General features: G+C 41.6%; 1 protein-coding gene across 2 annotated transcripts in view; it reads left to right on the forward strand.

Moving 5' to 3' along the window:
• Positions 1-26918, forward strand: part of VPS41 (VPS41 subunit of HOPS complex) — a 190384-nt gene that overhangs the window by 23554 nt on the left and 139912 nt on the right. Inside the window, exons 3-4 of one of the 2 annotated variants that reach the window (XM_014585758.2) lie at positions 2761-2868; positions 11373-11450. In XM_014585758.2, the coding sequence (XP_014441244.1) occupies positions 2761-2868; positions 11373-11450 (186 nt within the window). Of the gene's footprint in view, positions 1-2760; positions 2869-3931; positions 4039-11372; positions 11451-26918 lie in introns of those variants that run through there. The other variant, XM_027769762.1, reaches the window with a different exon arrangement.

Genomic DNA, 26918 nt, shown 5'->3' on the forward strand with positions numbered 1-26918 from the left:
TTTCCCTACCCATGACCATGGCCGTCTTCCCAGCACAGGCTGAGTTCTCAGCCCTTGTCCAAAACCCAGGCTTGGTAGACGCCTGCAGGAAGGAAGTGGCTGTCGAATGCCAGTTCACTTCTCCTTGACTTCCAGTACTTGAATACAATGTGTGACAATTAAATCAGGATTCTTAATGCCTCTGTTATTTCAGCCATTTGTTATAACTTTGTGCTGGGAACATTTTCTGTCCTCTTTAAGTACCCTTGAGGTATATGCTGAATCACTGTTAACCATATTCACCCACAATATTTTATAATAAGCCATGTGGAAGTCCAGTGTGTCTTAACCACCATGCCACCTGATGCCCCCCCCCATTCCGTATAAATTTGATGATTTCTTTTTTCTATTTCTGTGTAGAATGTCCTTGGTATTCTGGTAGGTATTGCATCAAGTCTGTAGACTGCCTTCAGTTGGCTAGACATTTTCTATTTTAAAGAATTGTTTTATTTAACTTTATTTATTTGTTTATTTTCTAATTTGACCAGAGAGGGGTAGAGCAAGAGGTGGGAAAAAGTGAGAAAGCAAGCTACCAGGTGTGGGACTCGAACTGTGGTCAACAATGTGAGAATCCAGTGTCCTTAACCACCATGCCATCTGCCAGCCCCAGTAGTATAGACATTTTAACAATATTGATTCTTCCTATAGTGAATATGGTCCGGCTTTCTATTTTTTGTGTGTCTTCAATTTATTTTCATCAGTGATTTAGGGGTTTTTTTGTTTTGTTTTTTTTTTTTTTAGAGGTTTTTGCTATAGGGCATTTTGTTTTCTTTGTAGCTTTTGTATTTACAAATCCCAAAATCCCCATTTGGCATTGTTTTTTTAATTTCTTTTTTTAGCTGTTTCATTATTGGTGCATAAAAGCACTATAAATGTTTTTATGTTGATTTTGTATCCCACAACTTTAGTGAGCTAGTTCTAAGTCCTTTTTTGTGGTGGAATCTTTAGAGGTTTTTTTTTTTTTCTTTTTTAATAAAAGCTTATCACCCGCATACAGGGACAGTATGACCTCCTTCTTTCCAGTTTGGATGCCCTTTCTTTTTATTGCCTGTTTGCTCTGAACTTCAGTGCTGTGTTGAATAAGAGCAGTGAAAGTGGGCCTTCTTTTCTTGTTCCAGTTCTTAGAGAAAAAGCTTTCATCTCTTCCCCATTCAGTATATCAGCTATGGATATTGAGTCACATGTCTTTAGTCTTGATTTTCTTTTCTTTTCTTTTTTTTTTTGAGTGTTTTCATGGTAAAGACAGGTTGAATTTTGTCTAATGCTTTCCCCCACATCTACTGAGACAATCATATTGCTTTTTGCCTTCAGCATGTGGCTGTGGCATATCATTTTTATAGATTTGCATACATTGAGCCATCCTTGCATTCCTGAAATGAAACCAACTTGGTCATGGTGTCTCATCTTTATGATTTGCCCTTGGAGTTAATTTGCTAGTATTTTGATGAGGGTTTTTGTATCAGTGTTCATTAGGGAGATTGGTCTATAGTTTTTGTTTTTGTTGTGTCTTGTCTGGTTTTGTGTCAGGGTAATGGTAGTCTTATAGAATGAATTTGCGAAAGCTGCTACCACTTCAGTTTTTTGAAATAATATAAGAATTGAAATTAGCTCTTCTTTAAAAAAGTATTGCAGAAGTCAGCAGTAAAACTTTCTGGTCTTGAGTTTTTCATTGTTAGGAAACTTTATTCCTCATTTGAACTCATTGACTATTACTTGTCTATTCAGGTTTTGTATTTCTCATCATGAACTCTTGACCTTTCTAGTTCAGATTCCTCAGCAGGCCTTTCATGCCTTTTTAGGGCAGTCCTTGTATATCTCGTTGAGTTGGATGAGAGCACTGATGCACTTCAGGCTACTCTAATATTAGCTGGAGGACAAAGACTATACAATTGTTTTTGAAAGAAGTGCCAATGAGTAGATTATTTTTGGGACCAGCGGTTAGCGTAATGGCTATATCGCTGGACTCCCACGTAGTCAACCTCGGTTCGAGTCCCGGACCCGGTGGCTTAAAACTCACGCCAGGCGTGTTTGCATGCGTGCCCAAGATCCCGAGAGGAGAATGGAGGAGAAGGGATTGCGGTGTGGCCATCCCCCCGGGGGGTGATTTCTCGCTTTCTGTCTCTCTGTTTCTCTCTGTCTGGCTGGCAAATGCACACACCCTATAGCAAAAACCTCTCCAAAAAAAAAAAAAAAAAGAAAAGAAAAAAAGTAGATTATTTTGTGAACTTCTATTTTGTCTTGCTTTATGGTATAAGGTTTCAATATATGAACTTTGTTTTTCATTGCTTATTGAGGTAGTGAAATAAAACCTTTCCTTCTGAATTATTATTGTAATAATTGTCAATGTATTAATTCATGGTATTTATAGCCAATATTGATTACTAACTTTATTCTCTGCTTATGAGGATTAAGACTATCTCCTGATATTGTACCATACAGTAAGATTGAACATGAAGTGAACCTACAAAGTTAGTGATAATACAATAGTAAGTCTGTATTCTTCTGCTTTCAACTTTTGAACTTATTCTTCTGGTAAAGTTGTAGCAGTTCATAAACCCAGTTGGCAAAATGGCTCATGAAGATCTTAACCTTTAACTATAATTGTAGTTATTGACAATCATTGAGGGAACTATCTTTGGTTTTCTCTTAGGAAGTGTTCTTTGAGTCTTTCAAAACAAGTAAATCCATGATGGCTGTCATTTTTCTCTGCTTTTTGTGTAGGAAGAAGAGAGTGAAGAGGAGCCCAAACTGAAATATGAAAGACTTTCCAACGGGGTGACTGGAATCCTGCAGAAGGATGCAGCTAGCTGCATGACAGTTCATGACAAGGTAAGGTGGCACTTTGAGAGCATCTTTCTGTAAGGTATTTCTCTTATAAGTTTGTGCTTTGGAGTCTTGGTAGTTCTTTACAGTGAGTGTCTCCCCACCACTCTTTTATTCCCCACCAACGAAAAACAAGACAACCCCAAGTGTAAAACTTCAACACTTTTATGTATGTGTACGATACGCACATACCTTAATACAACACACTCCAAGGGTGTTTCCAGTAGCGTTTAGACAGTGGTTGATATAAAAGATTTATTATAAAGTGGTTCCTGGAAACTCTGTCATTTGATTCTTCATAGGATTAGATTAGAAATGTGTTAGATTAAAAACAGTGCAGCTCAGTGCTTTCATAAAGGAATCAAGAGATTACACTGAAAGTATTAGCAATCAGTAGAAATGACCCTGATTATTGCACAAATGAATTAATATATTCCACCTCTGGGTTCTTGCAGTAAAAAAGCTCTGTGAACTTTCTGAGTCTAGGATAAGTGCTAAATAGTACCTTAAAAACCCCCCCAAAAAAAAAAAAAAAAAAAAAAAAAAAGAAAAAAAGTAGATTATTTTGTGAACTTCTATTTTGTCTTGCTTTATGGTATAAGGTTTCAATATATGAACTTTGTTTTTCATTGCTTATTGAGGTAGTGAAATAAAACCTTTCCTTCTGAATTATTATTGTAATAATTGTCAATGTATTAATTCATGGTATTTATAGCCAATATTGATTACTAACTTTATTCTCTGCTTATGAGGATTAAGACTATCTCCTGATATTGTACCATACAGTAAGATTGAACATGAAGTGAACCTACAAAGTTAGTGATAATACAATAGTAAGTCTGTATTCTTCTGCTTTCAACTTTTGAACTTATTCTTCTGGTAAAGTTGTAGCAGTTCATAAACCCAGTTGGCAAAATGGCTCATGAAGATCTTAACCTTTAACTATAATTGTAGTTATTGACAATCATTGAGGGAACTATCTTTGGTTTTCTCTTAGGAAGTGTTCTTTGAGTCTTTCAAAACAAGTAAATCCATGATGGCTGTCATTTTTCTCTGCTTTTTGTGTAGGAAGAAGAGAGTGAAGAGGAGCCCAAACTGAAATATGAAAGACTTTCCAACGGGGTGACTGGAATCCTGCAGAAGGATGCAGCTAGCTGCATGACAGTTCATGACAAGGTAAGGTGGCACTTTGAGAGCATCTTTCTGTAAGGTATTTCTCTTATAAGTTTGTGCTTTGGAGTCTTGGTAGTTCTTTACAGTGAGTGTCTCCCCACCACTCTTTTATTCCCCACCAACGAAAAACAAGACAACCCCAAGTGTAAAACTTCAACACTTTTATGTATGTGTACGATACGCACATACCTTAATACAACACACTCCAAGGGTGTTTCCAGTAGCGTTTAGACAGTGGTTGATATAAAAGATTTATTATAAAGTGGTTCCTGGAAACTCTGTCATTTGATTCTTCATAGGATTAGATTAGAAATGTGTTAGATTAAAAACAGTGCAGCTCAGTGCTTTCATAAAGGAATCAAGAGATTACACTGAAAGTATTAGCAATCAGTAGAAATGACCCTGATTATTGCACAAATGAATTAATATATTCCACCTCTGGGTTCTTGCAGTAAAAAAGCTCTGTGAACTTTCTGAGTCTAGGATAAGTGCTAAATAGTACCTTTTCCCAGTCATAGAATGTTGCAGCCAGACAGTCTCAACCATCAACCATTGCTCCTTGCTTCCCACTGAGCCTGGGAGTAGGCTCTGAATCACTGCTCTATGCCCAGGGAGCCAAGTGCTGGTGCAGATTCACACATCTCACTAAGTTTGTCACTAAAAATTGCTATGATTTATTTTTCCTTCATCTCTTTAGTCCTCAACACTACCCCCTGTTCGTTTTTTTTGTTTGTTTTTTTTAAAAATTTTTATGCCTTAAGACGTGTGCACTGGCCAGAGAGACAGGGAGAGACAGTGAGAGGGAAATGAGAAACCACCCCCTAGGGGGCTAGTGATTCCATAATGTCTTCTCCTTCATTTTCCTCCTGGTATTGTGGGCACACGTACACATGTGCCTGGTGTAATTTTCAAGCTACCAGATCCAGCACTTTAACTGAGAAGATGGCCGTGTGGACGTCCAGTGCCTTAGCCAGCACACTACCTGCTGGCTCAGAGGACCATATTGTTTCTATTTAAAATCTATTTCTTTTTTTTTTTTTTTTTTGAGAGGTTTTTGCCATAGGGCGTGTGCGCTCACCAGACAGAGACAGACAGAAAGCGAGAAATCACCCTCCTGGGGGGATGGCCACACTGCAATCCCTTCTCCTCCTCCATTCTCCTCTTGGGATCCTGTGCATACATGCATATGCGACTGGCGTGAGTTTCAAGCCACCAGGTCTGGGACTCGAACCACAGTCGACTACGTGGGAGTCCAGCAACATAGCCATTACACCAACTGCTAGTCCCTAAAATCTATTTCTATTTAATAGCCAGCCTGTGGCTTGGTAGGTAAGGTGGCTGCCAACTACGCAGTTCAACTCCTGAACCTGGTGCCCTGAAAAACATGCCAGGTGCATTTGGGTATACATTCAAACCCCAAAAGAGGAAGAAATGAAGGAGAAGGAATTGTGGCATAACTATGCCCCATGGTGGAAGTACTTTCTCCTCCCCTTCCCTGTCTGTCTCTGGTGTGTGTACATGCCCTCTGGCAAATTAAAAAAAAAGAAAAGAAAATCGCACCCCTCATGTGTGATCAGCCTCAGTTCCTGAGCCCTTTCCCATCCTGGCTGAATCCACACTCTTCCTCACCCACAGCAGGTTTTCTTCCTCCTGTTCAAGGGCCTCGTTGTCCGTATTTGTTCTCTACGTCATCTCATTACCTCCTTTTTCTCCTTGAGATACACTCTCATGAAACATACCTATCACGAGCCCCAGGTCACCTCCGTTGTGCTTGCTGTTGTTATGCATTTGCCAGTCTCGGAGATTTTTGTGTAAGTGAAATCAGGCATCATTTGATCTCTTGTACTGGGCTTCTTTCACTCCCTGTTTTTTATTTTTTCTTCTTTTTTTGGAGAAGTTTTTGCTCTAGGGCATGTGCGCTTGCCAGACAGAGAGAGAAAGAGGAGAAAGAGAGAGACAGAGAGAGAGAGACAGACAGACAGAAAGCGAGAGATCACCCCCCAGGGGGGATGGCCGCGCCGCAATCCCTTCTCCTCCATTCTCCTCTTGGGATCTTGGGCACACATGCACACACGCCTGGTGTGAGTTTAAGCCACTGGGTCCGGGACTCGAACCGCAGTCGACTACGTGGGAGTGCAGCGACATAGCCATTACACTAACTGCTGGTCCTCACTCCCTATTTTTGAGGTACTTTTATAACAGCATCTTCATTCTTTTTCATTGCTGAATAGTATTCCGGTGCACAGACATAGCTACGTTTTGTCTTTCTGTTCATCAGCTGATGGACTTCTGATTTTAAACTGTGGTTCACACCTTTCTCCTTAAAACTTCTTGATCATGACATAATCCTCTTCTTATTTTCTTGATTATATGTGACATTCCCTTCTGGTTTTTTTCGCTGTCATTACTTCCTTCTTTTGCTTGCATGTTGGTTTTCCTAAGTTTTGGTCTATCACCCACATTTTTTTTTTTTTGAGAGGTTTTTGCTATAGGGCATGTGCACTCACCAGACAGAGAGAGACAGAGAGACAGAAAGTGAGAAATCACCCCCTAGGGGGATGGCCATGCTGCAATCCCTGCTCCTCCATTCTCCTCTCTGGATCTTGGGCACGCACCTCATGTGCCCTGCACGAGGTTAAGTCACTGGGTCCGAGACCGCAGTTAACTACCTGGGAGTCCAGTGACATAGCCATTAAACCAACCCCTGATCCCCATCGCCCACATTTTATAGTTTGTACTTTGTGTTAGTTTTGAATTTTATGATTTTTTTTTTTTTAATTTTTTGGAGAGTTTTTTGCTATATGGTGCGTGCACTAGCCAGCCAGACAGAGAGAGACATAGAGACAGAAAGCGAGAAAACGCCCCCCCCAGAGGGGATGGTCACACCATAATCCCTTCTCCTCCATTCTCCTCTCGGGATCTTGGGCACGCACGCATATGCGCCCAGCGTGAGTTTAAGCCACCGGGTCCGGGACGCGAACCACGGTCGACTATGTGGGAGTCCAGCGATATAGCCATTACGCTAACTGCTGGTTCCCGTGAATTTCGTGATTTCTAAGACCACCTGCTCCCTGTCCCTCACCAGAACTACATGCATACTTAGACATCTCCTCAACATCCCCACCTCTGGTTTCATTTTTACCTGAACTGCAGCATATCCACAATGAACTCTTCTTTTCCCTGTACATTTGCATTGATTTTTTTGATCTCTGTCCCATTTGGTATCAACCCCATCTCCTTTGTCACCTGAGCCGAAGGTGGCTCCTCCTCCCCTTCCATCCAGCTGTCCCCTGAGTTCTGGTGACGTTCTGGCTACTTATGCTCTAGCTTAGGTCCATATCTTCTCCTGTCTGTGCTTGGGAAATGGAATCTCGTGTGCCACTGGTTTTTCCACTTTAAACCCATCTGCTACCTGGTTGGCTGAATGATATGCTGAATTATAGGTTTTAAAAACCTCTGTACGATTTCCGTCACCTCTTAGATACAGTAACGTGGTCAGTAAGTGCTGACCACATTCTGCGAGATCTTGCCTCCTGTGTATCATTGGCCCTCTGCCCCTTTTTGTCCTAAGTGCGGTGCTCTGGCAGCAGCACGTGGTCATCCCACTCACAGCAGCCCTGTGCTTGGACCTTGCCCCATCCCACTTGCTCGCGTCCACTCGGCCCTGGGCACATTGCTTCTGTTGGTTCAGGCACTTAACCTGTGTCCTCGGAACTACAGCAAATAATGTGAACGAATTTATTTTATTTCAGATTTACTTTCACTCTATTCTATTCATAACACTTTCACTAAATTAATCTTCCAGAAGTTCTGGCCTGATCATGTCACCCTCCTTTCTTTTCTTGGCGTTCTGATGTCTGAATGGTTGGGACCCTCGCCCCTGCTTGCTTCTGCTCTCCTACCATCCCACTCTCCGTGAATGACCACCTGCCTCGTATTAGCCAGCACATCAGCCTTATCACCTGTCCTCCCCTGGGCACCAGTCCGATCTTTCACCCTTTAAAACTGCTTAAAATTTCCTGACTTTGTCCTGTTTTTTTGTGACACCTTTAAGCAGTTTGTATCTATTCTGCCAAAAATCGTCTTCACCGCTGCCTGCCACGTCTCCCTCACTATTTTCTAATTCCTCCTTCCAAGTTTAGCACAATGACAACTCTTCTGTTTTGTAGGGTCTTAGAGATACTTCCATTTTAAACATACTCTTTTAAGTTTAATTGCAATTAATCAATGTTTATATTGATCTTTCTCATTATACTGTAGCCCTTTAAGTCACACTTGGTCATTGTCTAAGCATATTACAGTGTTTTTGTGTGTTTGTTGAATGAACTACCGAGCGAATGAAATGAAGTTTGCCTGCCTAGAGATCAAGGTTTAATATCATTGCAGACCAAGTTGGCCCTACTGGGGGTGCCCCTCTCTTTCTCATGGAAGAAATAAATAAACTTCAACAACAACAAATACTATGTGGCAGACAGGTGGCCTTACGAAGCCAAGCAGATTTAAATGTGCTGCATTTCCTTTGTAAGCTCCGGAGCAGTGCTTCCTCGTCTTCTACTCATTCGCTTACATCAAGTCCAGTTGCTCAAAGTAGAAGCCATTAGGCTCAGTGGATTAGCAAGACTAGCATGACCAATCTGATAGTTTATAAAATGAGTTAAGCTTCTTGTAATTAAACATGAAAGAAGCTAATGAAATGGTATTTATTTTTTTCCCATTGTGAATTTTAAGGACTTCAAGGTTAAAAAAGAAAAAATAGGAAACAAACCAAACTCAATAATTAGGAAGTTTAAAGGCTTTCAATGGCCAGGAGGAGAGTAAAATTTGCAAATTTTTAACTCATGTTTTGTCACGTTTATGGCCAATTTTTAATTTTTGCTGTTATTTTATGTTAGTCAAAAGCATTAGCAATTGGGGACCAGCAGTTAGCATAATGGCTATGTCGCTGGACTCCCATGTAGTCAACCGTGGTTTGCATCGGACCCAGTGGCTGAAAACTCACGCCGGGCACGTGTGCGTGCGTGCCCAAGATCCTGAGAGGAGAATGGAGGAGAAGGGATTGTGGCGTGGCCATCCCCCCGGAGGATGATTTCTCGCTTTCTCTATGTCTGTCTGGCGAGCTCACGTGCCCTATGGCGAAAACCTCTCCAAAAAAAAAAAAAAAAAAAAACGCATTAGCAAATGAAAATATGACTCATATATAATTTTAGTAGTTAAATGCGATTGGCTTATTAATATCTTTTTGAAAGAGACACAGTTTCTTATTTCTGAAAGCATTAGCAGTGGTTCATCCAAATGATGAAATGTTTTTCTGCACAAAGGGTAACTTGTCATAAAAATCATTTAGTTAAAAAAAAAGTTCGAGGGACCAGCAGGTGGTGTGGTGTTTAAGGGTGTTGGACTCTATGGCCAACCGTGGTTTGAGTCTCGGACCTGGCAGCTTGCTTTCTCACTTTCCCTCTCTCTTGCTCACTCGCTCACTCCGTCCCTCTCTGGTCAAATTAAAATAAATAAATAAAGTTAAATAAAATAATTCTTAGGAGAAAATGTTCTAAAATAATAATAGTTTTAGGTTAAAATAATAAAGTAAAAATAATTGATTTTCCCTTTCTGTTTTGAATATTAGATGAGTGAAACTTGTAAGTTTTTTAAAAAAAGTAAAGAATTAATATTGGCTTAAAGTACTTTGTATAAAACCTTTAAAACCTCCATAAAATAAAATATAATTAGTAGTCCAGAAGGGCTTTTGCAGAGGTTTGGGAGAATGACACTCATTGTTAAAGCATTTTAAGGATCCAAGCTCCCTTAGTTTTCTAACAAAGTAAATACAGTATTTATGAGGAGAATCAATACTGCGAGATACTTGGGGTGCAGTGAGCTTTTAAGACCCATTGTTTTACTGTGGCAAGCCTCAGAGTAGAGTATCGTTTGTTTCTTCATTAGGTGTTTTTCTATTTAAATATTGTCAGAATGTCACTGTAGAGACAAAACTGCAACCACATAATCCCCGAATTTCTGGTCAGAATGTTTTCTTTGGAGGAAACACTGCTATTTGGTTTAAATATTCAGGCTAATTTCCCCCCAGATTTCCTCTTCCCCCTTCCCTGGCAGGCCCAGCATCCTGTTTTCACCAGGCTCGCTGTCTGCCCGGATGACTAATCGCCATGGCACCTGGTGCATTCAGGCGGGCCTGTGCGGCGGAATCGTCATACCTAGTTATGTCTGCACACCTGATGTTTTATTAACCAGTATTGATTTTTTTACCCGGGGGACTTTTTTCTTCCTGAAAAAAGGCAACCTTGCAGGAGTGAAAGGCATTGTAGGGGATGAATCTCTAATGAACCCCTTCTTTCTCTCTTTGTGGCTCCTCTTTAATGTGGCCTCATATTTTAAGTGCCTGAACTGAAATTTCATTTTAAGCAATTCCATTTTGATAAATCCTTTTAAATCTTGACTTTCTGTAAGGTTATTTTTTAAAGATGTGCTGCTTGAGTGAAATGCTTAGTAGTGCCTGTAAATTTGAGCATTTCATTATAGGTTGCAATGAAGCATGCTCATGTGCAATGAAATACACAGAATTTTGGACTACTTGAGTAATGCTTAAAGAAATAACAGGGCAGAAAATCCTCATGTCATATTTCAGGGAGTCCCAAAGTTTCTTCTGGTTTGTTTAGCTTTAGTTCAAAGAATTAAAGAAACAGTGGGAGTTCGGGTTTTACTTTTAAAATGAATATGTAGCTCAACAGTTATTTTGTGACAGAAAAGGATTTCTTTTTGCATTAGAATATAAACATTTATATTCAGTATTACACATTAACTTTTATAGAGGCATCCCTAAGCTAGCTGGCAGCATATTTGAGGTTTTTATTTTTCAATATGGCATGGATTTTCCATTCCAAAAAAATAGCATTTTGTTGTTTGCGTGCATACATGCGTCAAACTTAAATGGTAGCACAGATTTACACATTTGCCATACATTCAGGGAGTTTGTTAATCTTTCCCTTCTGGCTTTGAGTCCAACTGTAGGTTGGCCATGCTTTCACGGCCGCATTTTTAATTCACTGCCTCAGTCCGACAGGCATTGTGTACAGACTGCACACACACCGTGAGTTGTCAGTAGATGCGACCCTCGTGAGTCATTCTGACAGCCAGCTCCTGCTGACACAGTAAAGTAAGCCCTGTTCTCTTATTTCCCCAACGCTGGGAGCAAGCCTTCTCCAAGGAACGCATACCTTCGGAGATGTTGGGTCCGGCTCGTTTACCCATGAAGCATCTGGGTGTTCTTACTCCTTGTGTATTAGCAGTCCAGTCATTAACCGGCTTCTCTATTCTCCTTGCAGTTTTTGGCCCTGGGCACACATTATGGCAAGGTTTATTTACTTGACGTCCAAGGGAACATCACTCAGAAGTTTGATGTAGTAAGTACATGGTGTGAAATAATGTACGAGCTAAACTTCATGCTTAGAGCTTGCGCTTTCCTATGTTAGCTGTAGCAGTTTGTTGTAATATCACTAGATAGCGGATCTTTATCAATGAAATCGGAATCGTGAGTCTAACTCTGGGCTCTGTATTATGTGCTGAGTATTTTAAAGGTAAGTCTGTAAAGAAAGATAACCCTGTTTATTCTGACTGGGTATCTTTTATAAAAACACGTTCCATGTAAAAGTCCACTCATAACCCTGTCTCATTGCCATTCTTTGGTTAAGTGTAGTCATTCATTGGATTTTAAATACATTCTTTTTAAATTGAAACTGCATAGAATGTCTAGGTAAATTGTTATTGAAAGAAAAAATATTGCTTTCATAAGTGAAGAATGGTGCTAATTTACATACTCTGGGGGTTTGTGGAATTCTTAAGTATGGACTCCTTGGGCTGGTAGGTAACGTGGTGGTTAAGGGCACTGGACTCCCACATGGTCGAGTGCAGTTCGAATCCTGGACCTGGCGGCTTGCTTTCTCACTTTCCTTCTCTCTCTCTGTCTCTCTCTCACACACACTCTGTCCCTCTCTAATCAAATTAAAATTTTAAAAAGTTAAATAAAATAATTCTTTTAAAAAAATAAAGTATGGATTCCCTTATTTGGTGACTAATGTCAGTTGAAAGTACAAGCTCTGTCTTATTGGGATGTCAAATGTAATTGAAAATTGATTGATCACCTTACCGAATCAGTTTATCTCTTCTATTAATAAATACATAAAGTTAAAATAGTTTACGTGAATGTTTTGGTGCTTGGACTCTTGGGGGGATTTACTGATTAAAAGCAAAGAACAAGCTTTTTAAAAAAATTGTGACTTGGAATCATTGAGGATGACGGAAATGTTGAATTTGAAGCTTCATTTTGGTCTTCAAGAGGTATATTAAAAATATCAAGAACTTTCATGGTTGCATGAATATGAATATTTGGGGTGGAAAAGGTGATCAGTTGGGGAATAGCTATTGCTTGTTTTCAAGAAGGCATCAGCACTTGTTGACAGGTCCATTTAACTTATCGATGGCACTCATAAAGGAGACTACAATTTCTAAAGCCAACACACTAGGTGAAAGGAAAGGGGAGACCTTTTTCGCTTAAGAGATGGAGCCACATAAGAGAACTGATGGTGGTGTAGCAGTACCACAGTGCTCTGTGAGGCTGGCCTACATGGGAAGGTTCTGGGTTCATGTCTAGGGACCTCCTTGTGCATGCCAGGCACATGTCCCCATGCACTAGGGCTGGCTGAAGCTGGGAGTGGGACCCTGTTGGTGCATAGTCACTTTGATGGAAGCAATGGATGCATAGATTTAAAAAAAGAAAAGAAATGGAACCACAAGGGCCAGCAGGTGGCATGGTGGTTTAGGTGGCTGGATCCCACATGGCCGACTACACAGTTTAAGACCCAGAACCCAAAGCTTACAAAGCATTCTGGACATACGTGTGTGCATGTATGCCCGAAATTCCAAGAAGAGAATGGAGAAGAAGGAATGGTGGCGTGGCTATTCCCCCTTTGGGGTATGTTCCAACTTTCCCTTTTTCTTTCTGTCTCTCTTTGGTGAGTGCACATTCCTTTTAGCAAAAATTAAGATAAAAAAGAAGTGGGACCATAGAATGACAGCATACTCCTTGGGCAGTTTAGAAAGGGAGCTATACTTTTTTTTTTTTTTGGAGAGATTTTCACTGTAGGGCGCGTGCGCTCGCCAGACAGACAGAGAGAGACATAGAGACAGAAAGCGAGAAATCACCCCCCAGGGGGGATGGTCATGCCGCAATCCCTTCTCCTCCATTCTCCTCTCGGGATCTTGGGCACGCACGCACACGCGCCCGGCGTGAGTTTTAAGCCATCGGGTCCGGGACACGAACCGCGGTCGACTACGTGGGAGTCCAGCGACATAGCCATTACGCTAACTGCTGGTTCCCGGGGAGCTATACTTTTTAATCATACTTAAAATATCAGGCAAATTGCTGGTACTCATTTTGTTTTAGTATCTCTTTCAGGCAAGAGGAATCTATTTTAGACCCTCTCTCATCTGCCTGCTGGGCACTGGACTTGCATCTTAATGATGTCACCATTTGGCCTGTACATTAGTGTGTATAACTGATGCTGGGCCAGGACTCTTTTTCATGGTGTCATGCTTATCTTCTCCCCTTTGAAAACGGGCCTTCTTACATGGTGTTGTAAATTTTCTGCTCCAGTGTAATCATTCTCTGATGCTCTTTTCCTAAGTAAGTCTTTTTTAAGATTTTTTTGCGATAGGGCTTGTGCGCCCGCCAGTGAGAGACAGAGACAGAAAGAGGGAAAGTGAGAAATAACCCCCCAGGGCGGATGGCCATGCTGCAATTCCTTGTCCTCCATTCTCCTCCTGGGACTTTGGGTATACACGCACATGTGCTGGTGTGATTTTTGCTGCAATTCCTTCTTTCTTTCTTTTCTTTCTTTCTTTTCTTTTTCTTTTTTTGTTTTAAGATTTTTGCTATAAGGTTGAATTTGCTAATTTTCTTTAAATGTAATGGTTGACATATTTAATTGAGAATGTTTTATTACAAACATAGAGAGGAAAAAAGCAATAAAAAAAGTCATGAATAAAACACCCGATTTAGTTTTCACTTCTAGTTGAAAATAATTTGAATAAATTCAAATGAGATAAAATAACAATACTTTGCATTTCCCCAACATTGTTAGTTTTCTTAGGAAATACCTCTTCAGCCCATTCATTGAATTTATATGTTCATTGCTGATAATAAAATTCAGGAAGCTGTAGTTTTTGACCCTTACTGGTCAATAGAATTTTGTTTCGCAGAGGGTAGGCGCATCGAGGAAGCAGTTTTAACAAGATTTCCCAGGTGAATCTGATATTTGAGCTGAAATGGGGTCATTACACTTGAGGCTGTATAACTTTCAATATGCATGATATAAAAGAAGGGATAATTAAACTTATTCTGTATGTTGAAGTTATTTATTTTCTCATTAATATTTCAGGAGAAATGCTATTAGATAGAACCTACTAAAGCTAAATAAATATATGGCAGCTTAGTGACCCTGCAGTTGTATTCAAGAAAAATGCATGTAATGCAAATATCTACACAAAAAAATACAGAATTTGTTAACAGTAGATTAATTCATAATAGCCCAAACTAGAAACAACCCAAATGTCCATCAATAGTAAAATGGTATTTAAATTGGGACACATTCTTGGCAGTTAAAAAGAATAAACTACCAGTACATATACCAGCAGAGATGGATTTCATGGACTTAATGTTCAGCCAAAGGAGCCAGACATGAATGTGTGTATGTCGTGTGATAACTTGTGTGTGATGGTCAAGAAGCAGCAAAACCAAACTGTGCTGCTAGAGGTCAGGTAACTCCTGGGAGGGAAACACAGGGGCGTGTTCTGGAGTGCTGAAAACACTCTGCCTCGATGGTCACGGTACAGCCCCTTTTCCTCCATTCTCGTCTCGGGGATTTTGGGTGCACACACTCGCGGTGTGATTTTCTAGGGGCTGAGTCCAGGCCTTGAACCAGGGTCGGCCATGTGAGGCCAGCATTTAACCACCACACCACCTGCTGGCCCCCGAGGATGGCATCTTGTTCATAAATTTTATATAAATGACTTATGCCACCAAGATTATTCCTGAAGGAAACAGACAGCCCCGTACTCTTTTGCGATGACACAGTCGGTCAGTGGAGGCCCGGCTACAGGGATGCAGGCTGTAGCGGGTCACCGTGTGATACTCAGTCATGTGGGGACCCTGGGTTTGCGTCCCAGGCTGATCTGAACGTGCATGGTACATCCGTGGACATGTCTGCCATCCTGCTGACTGGAGGACTGAGAGCCAGATGGGATTATGGTGTGGGGACACCCTGTCAAGAGTGTCTGTCAGTCTGTCTCTCTCTCATAAAACATATAAGTAAACTTCAGAAAAGCTGAATAAAAAGGTTGATAGGATTCTGTCATAGTCATCCATGACTGTTCTCTTGTTGATCAAGAGTGACAGCTGCTAGGATGATGCTTCGTTGTATGTGTTGATATTCAGGTTTCAGTATATTTGCAAGAATATTCAGCCTATATGTTAGGAATAGGCTTTGGTCACAAGATTTTTTCCCTTCCACTAACTGTTTTTTGAGATAACTTCTAGATAAACATTACTTTTACTTGAACTTAATTGATACAGTTCAGTTTTACAGAGTGTAAATTAAACAGACCTTACTTGTCTTTTAAAATGGCTCAAGTTGTTATGAAAATTGCCTTCTTTAATATAGATCAGGCCATATTCCCATGAATAATGGTTGTCTTAATTACTTAATTAACGTATGACTTTAAAACCCTTAGAAGAGCTCATATTCCTTTTAAATTCCCACATGATATTTATGCCTAACCGTGTCATTAATCATAGTAGTTACTTTCTCTTTAATAGCCTCCACTTTCTTTAAGCATATTAATTTATGACGTACTAATTAAGGGTACTTACTTTGAAGTAATGATTGAGTTATTGTTCCATCTTTGTTGATTATTTTGGAGTATCAGGCCATGCATTTTTAATATTTAATTCTTATGAGTGTGTGAACGAGAGAGCAAAGAATTGTACTGCTCAGACAAGCGTCTGCTGCTTACCTTAGTGTGTTTTCTTTGCTAGAAATAGAAAATGACAAGATTTTGCTGTGAGATTCTGTGGTGGGAGACATTTGATAAACACTTGTAAAAATGGGTGGTTATGAAAAGAAAGGGATAAGAAAACAAAATAAAACAAAGCAAATATACATAGTGGACATTTTATATTACAAAAGGGCTGACAAGGTTCAAGTCCTGGACCCAGCGGCTTAAAACTCATGCCGGGGGCCTGTGTGTGCATGCCTCGAAATCCCAAGAAGAGAGTAGAGGAGAAGGGATTGCAGTGTGGCCGTCCCTCCGGGGGTGGGGGTGATCTCTCTCTCTCCGTCTCTCTGGCGAGCGCATGTACCCTTTAGCAAAAATCTCGCTCTCAAAAAAAAAAAAAAAGAAAGATAAAAACCAATTTAACTGACTCACATTACCAGACCTTAACATTCTCCTAATAGGTCTCTTTGTTTCTGGTCACCTTCCCTGTCCTTTAGCCTAGTTATTTTGTCTCTAGAACATTCCATGACTCCATAAAAGTCCCAACTCTTCAGCTAACCATTTCACACCCTGTTATGAGGCTGAAACCTATCTTTCCGATCTTAGTTTTAGTTTCTTCCCTCTCTAGTCATTTTATTTTGGTCCACTGGATATTGCCTTCGGCATGCTCGTTCTAAGCTTTTCATCCCTTCTTTTCTCTGCAGAATACCCTTCCTCCCTTAGGTCCCATTCTTCTGCGACATCCTCCCTGCTTCGCTGCTCTGAGACATTTGCTTCCTCTGCACTCGCATGTCATTACCATATCACTTGTGGCATGGTCCCTTATAATGTTAGGCCCAGCTTCACATCGGTATGCAGGGTCTGGGAGGGGGTCCTGTGTCTCTTGCTGTCATTTTCCCTTTTTTCTCTCCCTCTCCTCTGGCCATTGGTACCCAGTAAGTGTGTATTGGCTGATGATATCATATTGAAACATACACACGAAACTGGTTATTTTTCCGTTATTTTCAGGGGGCCTACATTTCTGCTCTTCTGTGTATTATTCAACCCTCAGTTCCTCATTAGATTTATAATCAGAAACTTTTACATTGAGACCTGCTATGGGCTGGATCTTGCCCTCTCCCATTCATATGTTGAAACCTTAACACCCAATGTGATGGTACAGTTTTCCCCTGGTCTTTGAAGGGTTTTGTTCAGGTTCTTTATTTAAAATGCAGAATAGTTGCACATGACCTGCACGTAGCTGTCTCATATTTGAAATCATGTCTACACTTGGCTCGGCTGTGGTGGCACAAGCAGGAGGGTGCTGCTCCTTGGTGGTTGAGGCTGCATGGGAGGCCCAGGCTTGGTTCCTGGCCCAGCCTACTTAAGCTGAGTGCAGTGGTATGTGCCTGTGGCCCTAGCTAACTGGGAGCCTGAGGCAGGACAATCCTGACATAGTGAGGCCCGCTGGGTGCCTGTTCGTCTCTCATTTCCTCCTGTGTGCTCTCTCATTTAAAAACAAGATAAAATGGAGGCCAGCAGGTGGTGGTGTGGTTAAGGCACTGGACTCCTATGTGGTCGACCGTGGTTTGAGTTCTGGACCTGGGGGCTTGAAACTTGTGCTGGGTGCATATGTGTGGGTACCCAAAATCCCCAGAGGAGAGTGGAGGAATAGGGACTGTCGTGTGGCCATCCCCCTGGGGAGTGATTTCTCGCTTTCTGTCTCTCTGTCTTTCCAGTGAGCTACACACACCCTATAGCAAAAATCTCTTAACTGCCCCCCACCCCATAAAAATAAAAACAAAAAACAAATTAACATCATCTCTAGATTGCTTCTAATACCTCATATAATGTAAGGCTATGAAAGTAGTCGTTTTACTGTACTTTAAAATTTGTATAGTTTTTAATCCTTTTATTAAAGAGAGTCTTTCATGAAAGAGAGAAAGAGTGAGCAGTATTATTACAGGGTCTTCATGCCACCATCTAGTCTTAGCCAGCTTGGATCACAAGCACAAACCCAGCATACTGGGGAAGGTCTTGGGACGTGAACCCAGCACCCTTCCCATGTGGCTCCTCTTGGGTTACCACTGTGCCACGTCTTGGGCCATAATTTATATTAATTTATTGTTGTATTTTTTTTCCAAATATTTTTGATCCACTATTCAGTTCATTAAATTTGCAGATGTGGAACCCACAGAGGAGGAGAGCTAACTGTGGCTGGAGATGGGGCCTCTGGGAATAAGGAGGCTCAGATGAAGGCAAGAGGGTGGGTCCTCTTGGGGATCAGCGCCCTTGTGAGAAGAGATAGCAGAGAGCCTGCTGCCCTCTTCACCATGGGAGGACACTGAAAAGACTGCATTTGTCATACCAGCAGGAGGGTCCCCCAGAACCCTGACCTAGAACTTCTAGCCTCCAAAACTGGGATAAATGAGATTTCTGTTGCTTAAACCACCCCATTGGATGCTATTTTGTTATGGAAGTCCACACGGGCTAACGTAAGGTCTGAGCCTTAAGTCCTGCATTTGTAAGTAACCCTCTTACTCAGCAATACCGACCAGCTTTTTAACGTACACTCAAACCTTCCCTAGGTACGATGGTAAATCAAGGCAGTCTGAGTGGTCGGGGCAGGGCTCTGCTGTCCTATTGCTGTGTCTTGTGCCACCTACTCTTGTACCCTCTGCTCCCCTTAGTTCAAGACCTGCCTCAGTCTTCAAACATTCTTATTAGATCACTTCCCTAACCTGAGCTGCAAAAGATGTTTTTGTGATTGGATCCTCGTCTGTAAACGATATGGTTTCATTTCTCTGCCTGGACATTGGGACTTGGCTGTCTTTTGGACTGCTCTCCTGACCTTCTGTGGCCTTCTTGGTTTAAAAGAATTTGTTCCTAATAGAAAGCAGCTGCTCTTTTCTCTTTCCTTTGTGTTTATTATATAAATGTCATTTGGAGGATCACCCATCTTTTCATTTTCAGCAAAGGAGACACTTATCTTCTCTCTGCCAACCTGCAGGAACTTCAAAAAGTTCATGGAAAAATTAAACCATGAGTTTATTTTGATTAAAAACATTTTGAAATCCATGTTTTTTTATTCCACGATATGCATTTTTTCATGAGTTTTTTTAAGATCGCTCACATAATCTTGTAAATGCTCCTCTAAGCATCTTTAATGCTTATAAACACCTCTTTTATCATTTGCATGGCTTAACCTTCTCCTTTTCTGTGTCACCTATACTTCCCAAACATCTGGCGCATTTGTAGAGATTTGTCTTGGTGTCCTCTGCCCCGTACAGTTATAGCTTCTTGAGGGCAGTTTTTTATGTAACTTCTCTCTGGACCCTGGGCGCTCACATGAAAGCTAGTGAATTGATGGAACTGAAAAATTAATAGAATTTGTCCAAGCAGATACTAGGTTGTTGGGAAAGTCATGGTAATTTTTCTATGTTTCTCTGTGCAAAAATGTGTCATGACTTTCCTGACAACCCAGTAGTTCCACATCTGAAAAGTTCCTTCTATCTGGACTGTTTTTCAGAAATCAGGGTTTTATAGCTTCTTTTTCACATCATAATTATTCTGTATACCTTATGGGGAATTATATGAGCATGCCCATCTCTCTGAGAGTACAGATGCTAGCCTCCTGGACAGCCTAGCTATTTGGGGCTTATTTGTAATGTGGGCAGTGTGATGTTGGGGTGACTTCTTTGAAAGAATCTTGGGAGCAGATCTGAACACTTAAGCTAGCTGTCCTTGAACAAAGAAACCCTGCTTCACAACTGGTCTCATGACACTCGCTCATCGCCTGAAGCAAATGCAATCTGTGGTGTGTTGTTCTAGATGTGGCATCGTTTACTGGGAAGCAGGGCATGTATCTTTCAGTAAGATCAAAGTGGTACATGGTTGGCCCAAATGTGCCAGTGCCTGTAATGCTTGTCTAAGACTGATTGACAGGACTCAGATTCTTATGTGTTTAAAGAACCCATTTTCTATATTTGGACTTAGTGTTTTGAGTGATAAGAGATGTGTCAAACGAGTTGAGAATTACTTACATGGAAATCATTCCAACTTCTGATAAATGATGCCAAGGAAAGTCATAGTTCCAATTTTCTGCATTAAGAAAAATCATCTCAAGTTTGTGGCTTAAGTATTTATAGGTAGCTTGATAACTTTTGTGGCATCTGTGCACCAGAATAGCTAAGAAAACGTACTGAGATTTAAAGATGCTTCTCATTTAGAATAAAGTACTGTATTTACAGAGTGTTGTACTGTCTGGCCCTTTAGTGGTAGCTGCATTTGGGCAAATAACTCTTATATAGCTAACATTAAAACCTTTCTTCACTGGAGGAGACTGTCCTGTACTCCACAGATCTCCCAGTTGGGTCAAAATCATCTTAACTTTTCAAGCATGATTCTGAACTAGATAGAAGGCTATCTGAAGCCTGTAGATTTCCTTCTGCAGTAGAGGGTACCCTCAATTCTGGGAGGGCACCCTCTTTCTGTGGGGCTTGGTTTCTTGTCACAACATGAGAGCAAGGTGGTGACTCAGTGGAGGAGTGGTTGCCTTTGTAAGAGAGAGTCGGGAACCCATAGAGAGTGCAGCTTGTGTTGAACCTTGAAACATGACTGCATTTCCCAGGTTGTTCCAGTAGGACTGGACAGGGGTTGCCTTCTTCACGGAGGCGGGCATGCCCACAGGGTGAGGAACCTTTTTTACGGACTTGTATCTACATTCAATTTTTGTTTGTTTGTTTGTTTGTTACAGCCTCCCTAATTAGCTTGAGAGTAGGGGAGTGGAGAGAAAAGAATGGATGTTGAGATGCAGTGAGAGAGACTTATTTGGAGGGTTTGGTCAGAGGACTGAAGGAGCAAGAATGGAATGTTTTCAGGGGAGTATCTTTGTGGTGACTGACTTCGGAGCCCAAAGTACTCAGGAAAGTAAGCAAACCAAAAGGATGATGGGATGGACGTGACGGCAGGGGCTTTACATATGGGCCAGCTGTGAGTGTCTATGCATATAGGTTAATAAGAAATAATTTATTCCTTGAGTTTGTTTTGTTAATAGACTTTAGTCTGAGAACCGACAGACTATGCGTTAAAATAGTAGTGTCTACTTCTTTCTTAGACAAGCTTTTATTTTTCTTTTTGAGTAGTTTTTTTAAATTAGCCTTTTCCAGAAATAGTTCCTTTGGCTGTAATTCCCACCTGTTTTTTGTTTAAAAGAATCATGATATATTAGGATAGATGAACAATGAAAGACTATTTTTTCTCCATCCATCCAAGACAGGAAATTCTTCAACTCTCTTGTCACTTGGTTGCCCAATCCTTATTTTATATTTCTAGTGAGAAGAAATCCATCACTTCTGGGGGGCAGCTATTAAATCTTAACACTGTAGTTTTTATTAGTTTAATAGTGAGAAAAAAATTAAAATGAAGTAAAATGGAATAACATATTCCAACTAAATATACCATTCAGAATGGCCAAAATGACAAAAAACCAACTGTATACCATGTGTTGGCGAGAATGTGGAGGAACTGGAACTCTCACACACTGCTGGTGGAAATATAAAATAGTATGAATAAACACAGTGCAAGCAGTTTGGCAAGTTTTTAAAACATCAAACTTTCACTGTACTGTCATACATTCCGGCCTTTCTAGATTTAGGAAATGGAAGTATATGCTCATGCCTGTGTATATGTACATGAATATTCATGTCAGTCTTATTGTAATAGTCCCAAACTGGACAGAATATTTGTGTCCATCTGCAGGTAACTGGATGAGCAAAATGTATATCCGTACAATGGCATTCTGCTCACTAATAAAAAGGAGTGAACTGTTGATCCATGCTAGAACGTGGATGAATCGCAGCTCTGACCATGTTATGTGAAAGATGCTAGACTGGAAAGGCTACATGTCGTAAAATTGCATTCATACAAAATTCTGGAAAATGCAAACAAGTTTATAGTCACAGAAAGTAGATCAGTAGTTGCCCAGTTTCACCTTGGAGGAGAATTAAATGCCCAGGGGGGAGGGTAGTTAAAAATCTGATTTTATTTTACTATAGTGGAAGAATTTAATTAGCTAGGACACTTCTTGGTTCCTCAATGATAGAAATGTGTGTGAATCCCACCCTAAGCACATAGTGTCTCCAGAAAAATGTGTCTGTTCCTATTTGGAGTTGTTCAGGGCCAGCTCTTGGTGCTCCATACACTTAATGAATGTTAGATCAGGAGTAATATTGGGATAAATGTCTTTGGGTGGGGTGGGAATCCTGGGGTTGATTTTTTTCCCCTTTAATGCGTCCTACGAAATCACTAAGATGCTGTAAATGTTTTCAAGGTTCTACTGCGGGTGGCTGCATCTCCCCGCAATTGGGTTATACCGCGGTATGTTCTCCCCAGCATTGTTTGAGGGTATGCCATTGTCCTCAGCAACACTGGCTGTTACTCAAGAATGCATTGCTCCTTAGATTTCTAGGAAATGGGGATTTAATTTTTTTAAAGTGAGAATTTATTGATTTTTGGTTTGTATTTTTCTGGTTACTAATGAGGACGTTTACTCTTGAGAGTTGTTTGTTCATATACTTGGCTCAGACTGTGTAAAGTTCTAAATTGATTTGTAATTTTAAAAATTCAAGAAGAAATAGCAACATTAAAAAGTAACAATATTGACAAGGTGGCTCATGTAATGGCTCAAAATCAGACAAATTAAGTCACCATCAAGTCAAATGTAACATTTGCCCATCTTTTCTACTAAATAAAACACTGAAGATTCCTTTTGCAAAGCATTCGCTTTTATACTGAATTAATATTTTGAATCTGAGTTTGGTTTTCATTTCCTTAAGCACTTGTTTTGATTCTTAAGATCTGTAAAAGCTGTATAAAAACTTGGTTTACTGTTACAGAGGGTTCACCAGATGGAGAGAGCACCGTTGATCGGCATGGTCATGCCACAACCCTTTTCTCCATTTCTTCATTCCGTGAGGATTTTGGGCACACACACCCTGTGTGTTTTTCAAGCTGCCAGAGTCAAGATTCAAACTGTGGCACTGAGCCCTTTAACCACTCCCTTACAGGGCAGCCTGTATAAAAGTTTCGAGTGTATGTTTTTTATTAAAATGTTGCTTATATAATGAACTGTTACAATAAGGAAATCCCCAGCAACCCAGAATGAAGTTGCGCGAATAGTGTGAACAGGCAGTCGTTAGAAGGAAAACACTGATGGTCCGTTTCTATGCTAATCACAGAGGAGCAGGGAAACCGGAATTGAAATAGCAGGATATCATTTTACACCCTCAGCTGGAGAAGCATTTAACATTGGACTAGAGCACTAGGCGCTCTTCTCAGGGTGTGTGTACAGTCTGGACCTGACCCTCGTTGGACGAGGGCAGATGAGGTTGACACACGGGAAGCTTCAGGTTGTCAGGCCTCTGATTACTTGGACTCAACGCTTGCCTATGACATGGGACTGACTAGGGGTGAAACTTGGTGTCAGGACCCTGTTGGGGGTACTGCCCCTCTTGCCTTGGCTCTCTCATATTTCTCTTGTTCGTGGAAGAAATAAATGAATAAACTTAAAACAGAAAAAAAGATGAGCTTCTGCAAGACACTCATTCTTGCACTCATTCAGGTTGCCAGGACTGGGATTTGAACCATGACTGACCATGTGAGATCTGGCCCCTCTAGGCACAGTGCTCACGTGCACTATGAGGCTGGTCCTCCATGAACTTTTCGAAGACCCCCTAATATGTGAATTATTGTTGGAACTGAAGGAACTGTACTGTCCCTTCTTAACTGAATTCTGGCTCCATGAGCTGACAGCATTAACCTGCTCCCAACACGTTTTGGCCATGGCCCTAATTAAAGACAGCTTATCTTTTTGGGGACTAGCAGATGGTGTAATGGTTATGGTGTTGGACTCCCACATGGCTGACCGCGTTTCGAGTCCTGGTACCGGAGGCTTGAAACATGCTGGGCACGTGTGCATGCATACTCAAAAGTCCAAGAGGATAATGGAAGAGAAGGGATTACAGCCTGGCCATCTTTTCTGGGGGGGAGGGATGGTTTCTTGCTTTCTGTTTCTCTGTCTCTCCAGCAAGCGCACATACCCTATAGTGTAAAATCTCTCTTTAAAAAAAAAAAAAAATATCTTTTTACTGTTCTTGTTTCCCTTTGGTGCGGTCTAGTGGGCCAGACAATGTGCGGTTTCCTATTGTTTTTTAATCTAGATACAGGAACCAAGGGGCCTGCAGGTGGCATGGTGTTTGATTCCCACAAGGCCCACCATGGTTCAAGTCCCAGACCTGGTGCTTTGCTTTCTTGCTTTCCATTTCTCTGTCTTTCTGTCTCTCTCTGGTCAAATAATAATAATAATAAAAATAACAACAAATGGAATTAAATATAAAAAAATACTGGAGGCAAGAAAAAGTTACTCTTGCCTTGTTGCAAAGACAAAGTTTTTCCAGCCCTTGATAACTACTGTCTCTTTGGGAGGCCTTCTTTTCTCTTCCTCCTCAGTGTTTACTTTCATCTCTGATGTTTCGTCTCTGTGATGTTTTATCCTCCAGCATCTCCTCCATCACTCTCTGTATACCCTCTGATGCTTCTCTAAGTGCGTTCGTTCCTTTGCTGTTCTTTGTATTGCCACCACCCGTGTTGGGTCTTTATTAAAGCTCACCTGGGTTATTGCGCTAAAACCCAACTGATCTCCCTGGCTCTCGTTTCTCCTAATCTGCCCTTCACACAGCCGCCCCGGTAATCTTCCCAGAGCAGCGCTGTGATTTTGTTACTCCCCTTACAGAAAACTCGAGTGACTCCTTGATGCCTGTGGGCTAAAACAGCCCCTGAGCAGCTGTCGGGACTGGGTGGTGGGCCTGAGCAGTACTCCCCAGCAGCACGCGCTGCTCTGTGTCCAGACGTGTTCTTTGGCTCTTGCCCGAGTGTGCTTTCCTGTCCTTGCCTGTGGAAGTACTCGCTGACCGCCTTCTCTGAGACACCATCCTTGATGTCCCCATGCAGAAGCGTACGTGGTATTCATTCAGTAATTGCCTCTTACAACTTCGGTGGAGGGTCTCAAAGAACGCGCTACTGCTATGAGTGCGAAAACTTAGGCTCAGCTCTCAGATGGTGTCGAGGGAGATGAGTGGTTTCCCCGTGGCCTCAGAACCACGTGCAATGTGTGGTCCCGGCAGGTAGTTCTTGGCTGGGCGTGTGAATATTAGAAAGAGAAACTTCTCTGGCTTCTTGTGCTGTTGCTCAGACCCATTTTGACTCACATAGAAGATTCTCTTCATTTTTGTTGCTTGCCTGCTAGACATAGTATTGCAGACAGCCATCCGGGTCATCATGGGGAGGCCCAAGTGCCATGGGTCCAAGACGCTCAGCTGAGGCTTCAGGACAGCTCACCGTGTTGCAGTCACAGTTGCAGTTAGGTGTGGGCATTGCGAGCCCTCCAGCTCAGGGATGCTGTCTGCACATCTCACTGCAAAAGGGAGCCAACTGTGGGGCCTGTGAGCTCCCAAAAGGTGGCTGTCTTAAACCTGATGGAATCTTGGTGATTTGTAAGCTTGATAAGGGCGAGGCCGCATCTCCTCTGCTCTCCACTGGGTACCTGTTGTCGGCCGGCCACTCCTGTGTGAGAGTAGCAGAGGAGAGGTGTGGGCCAGAAGCTCGCGTTTTCCTTGGATCAGAGTACAGCTTTCCTTGGTGCCCAGGCTGCGGAGAGCTGCCGTGAGGACGTGGTGCCGTCCAGGTCGCGTGTAAGGCAGCCTCCTTCCGTTGTCCACAGGGAGGTGGCCGGTACAGGCAGAAGATGAAGTTTAACGAAAGGCAAACAGCTCTAGGAATCAGCAGTGTGCCAGTTCTTAGGAGGCAATCCCTTCCAAATCCTCCCTGTGCTTTTAAAGGTTGTTAGGATTTAGAAACCGAACATACATGTAATAAGTCTTCTGTGGACAGAAAGGCCGTTCCATGCCCTGCCTCTGCTGAGGGCGAACCTCCCTGCAGGGCGCGGCAGTGGGTGAAGGTCCGAGTCTTTTACCAGTCAGCTGCATGTACAGGGCTTTGAGCCTCCAGCACCAGGTACAGACAACAGCCAGGATTTTAGGGGTCAGGTGAGGCTTCAGATGGTCATTGCCAACAGTCTTGTGAGTTTGCAGCAACTAAGTCGAGCCCAGTGTGCTCTTATTGGGGAGGAGGTTAAAAACTCATGAGTAGAGAGTACTTTATTTATCTATTTGTTTTGGGGAGAGATTCTTGCTATAGGGTGTGTGCGCTCACCAGAGACATACACAGAGAGAGATACAGAGAGAAAGAAAGCAAGAAATCACCCCCCGAGTGGATGGCCACACTGCAGTTTGTTCTCCATTCTTCCCTCAGGATTTTGGGCACACATGTACACATGCTCAGTGCGAGTTTTAAGCCACCGTGTCCAGGACTTGAACCATGGTTTTACTACGTGGGAGTCCAGCAACATAACCATTATGCCATCTGCCGGTCCTTTTGCATTCTTTTGAGGATATTAGTTGAGTTTATATCAAGGACATTTATTTTCCGATAGACTAATTTGATTTTTAGATCATTAGAATGAAAATTGAATTTAAGTGGTGAGTTTCAGTACCTGTCAAACAGAACTCTTACTGTAAAAGTTAGAGGGTACTTACTAGGGCTTTCCAGGGATATATACAAACAGTAGCCTCTGTGTACCATAACATAATTGGTTTTTATTTATTCCTGTTCATTGTGCAGCATCAAGGGACAGCTCTGATAAACTGTGAAGCTACTCAAAGTGCCACAGCTAGTTTGGACTCACTGAGAGAATCATGTGCAGCTCAGTCGGTCCTTGGGCATTA

This window comes from Tupaia chinensis, unplaced genomic scaffold (genome assembly GCF_000334495.1).
Source record: "Tupaia chinensis unplaced genomic scaffold, TupChi_1.0 Scaffold000088_1, whole genome shotgun sequence".
Classification (NCBI taxonomy): domain Eukaryota; kingdom Metazoa; phylum Chordata; class Mammalia; order Scandentia; family Tupaiidae; genus Tupaia; species Tupaia belangeri.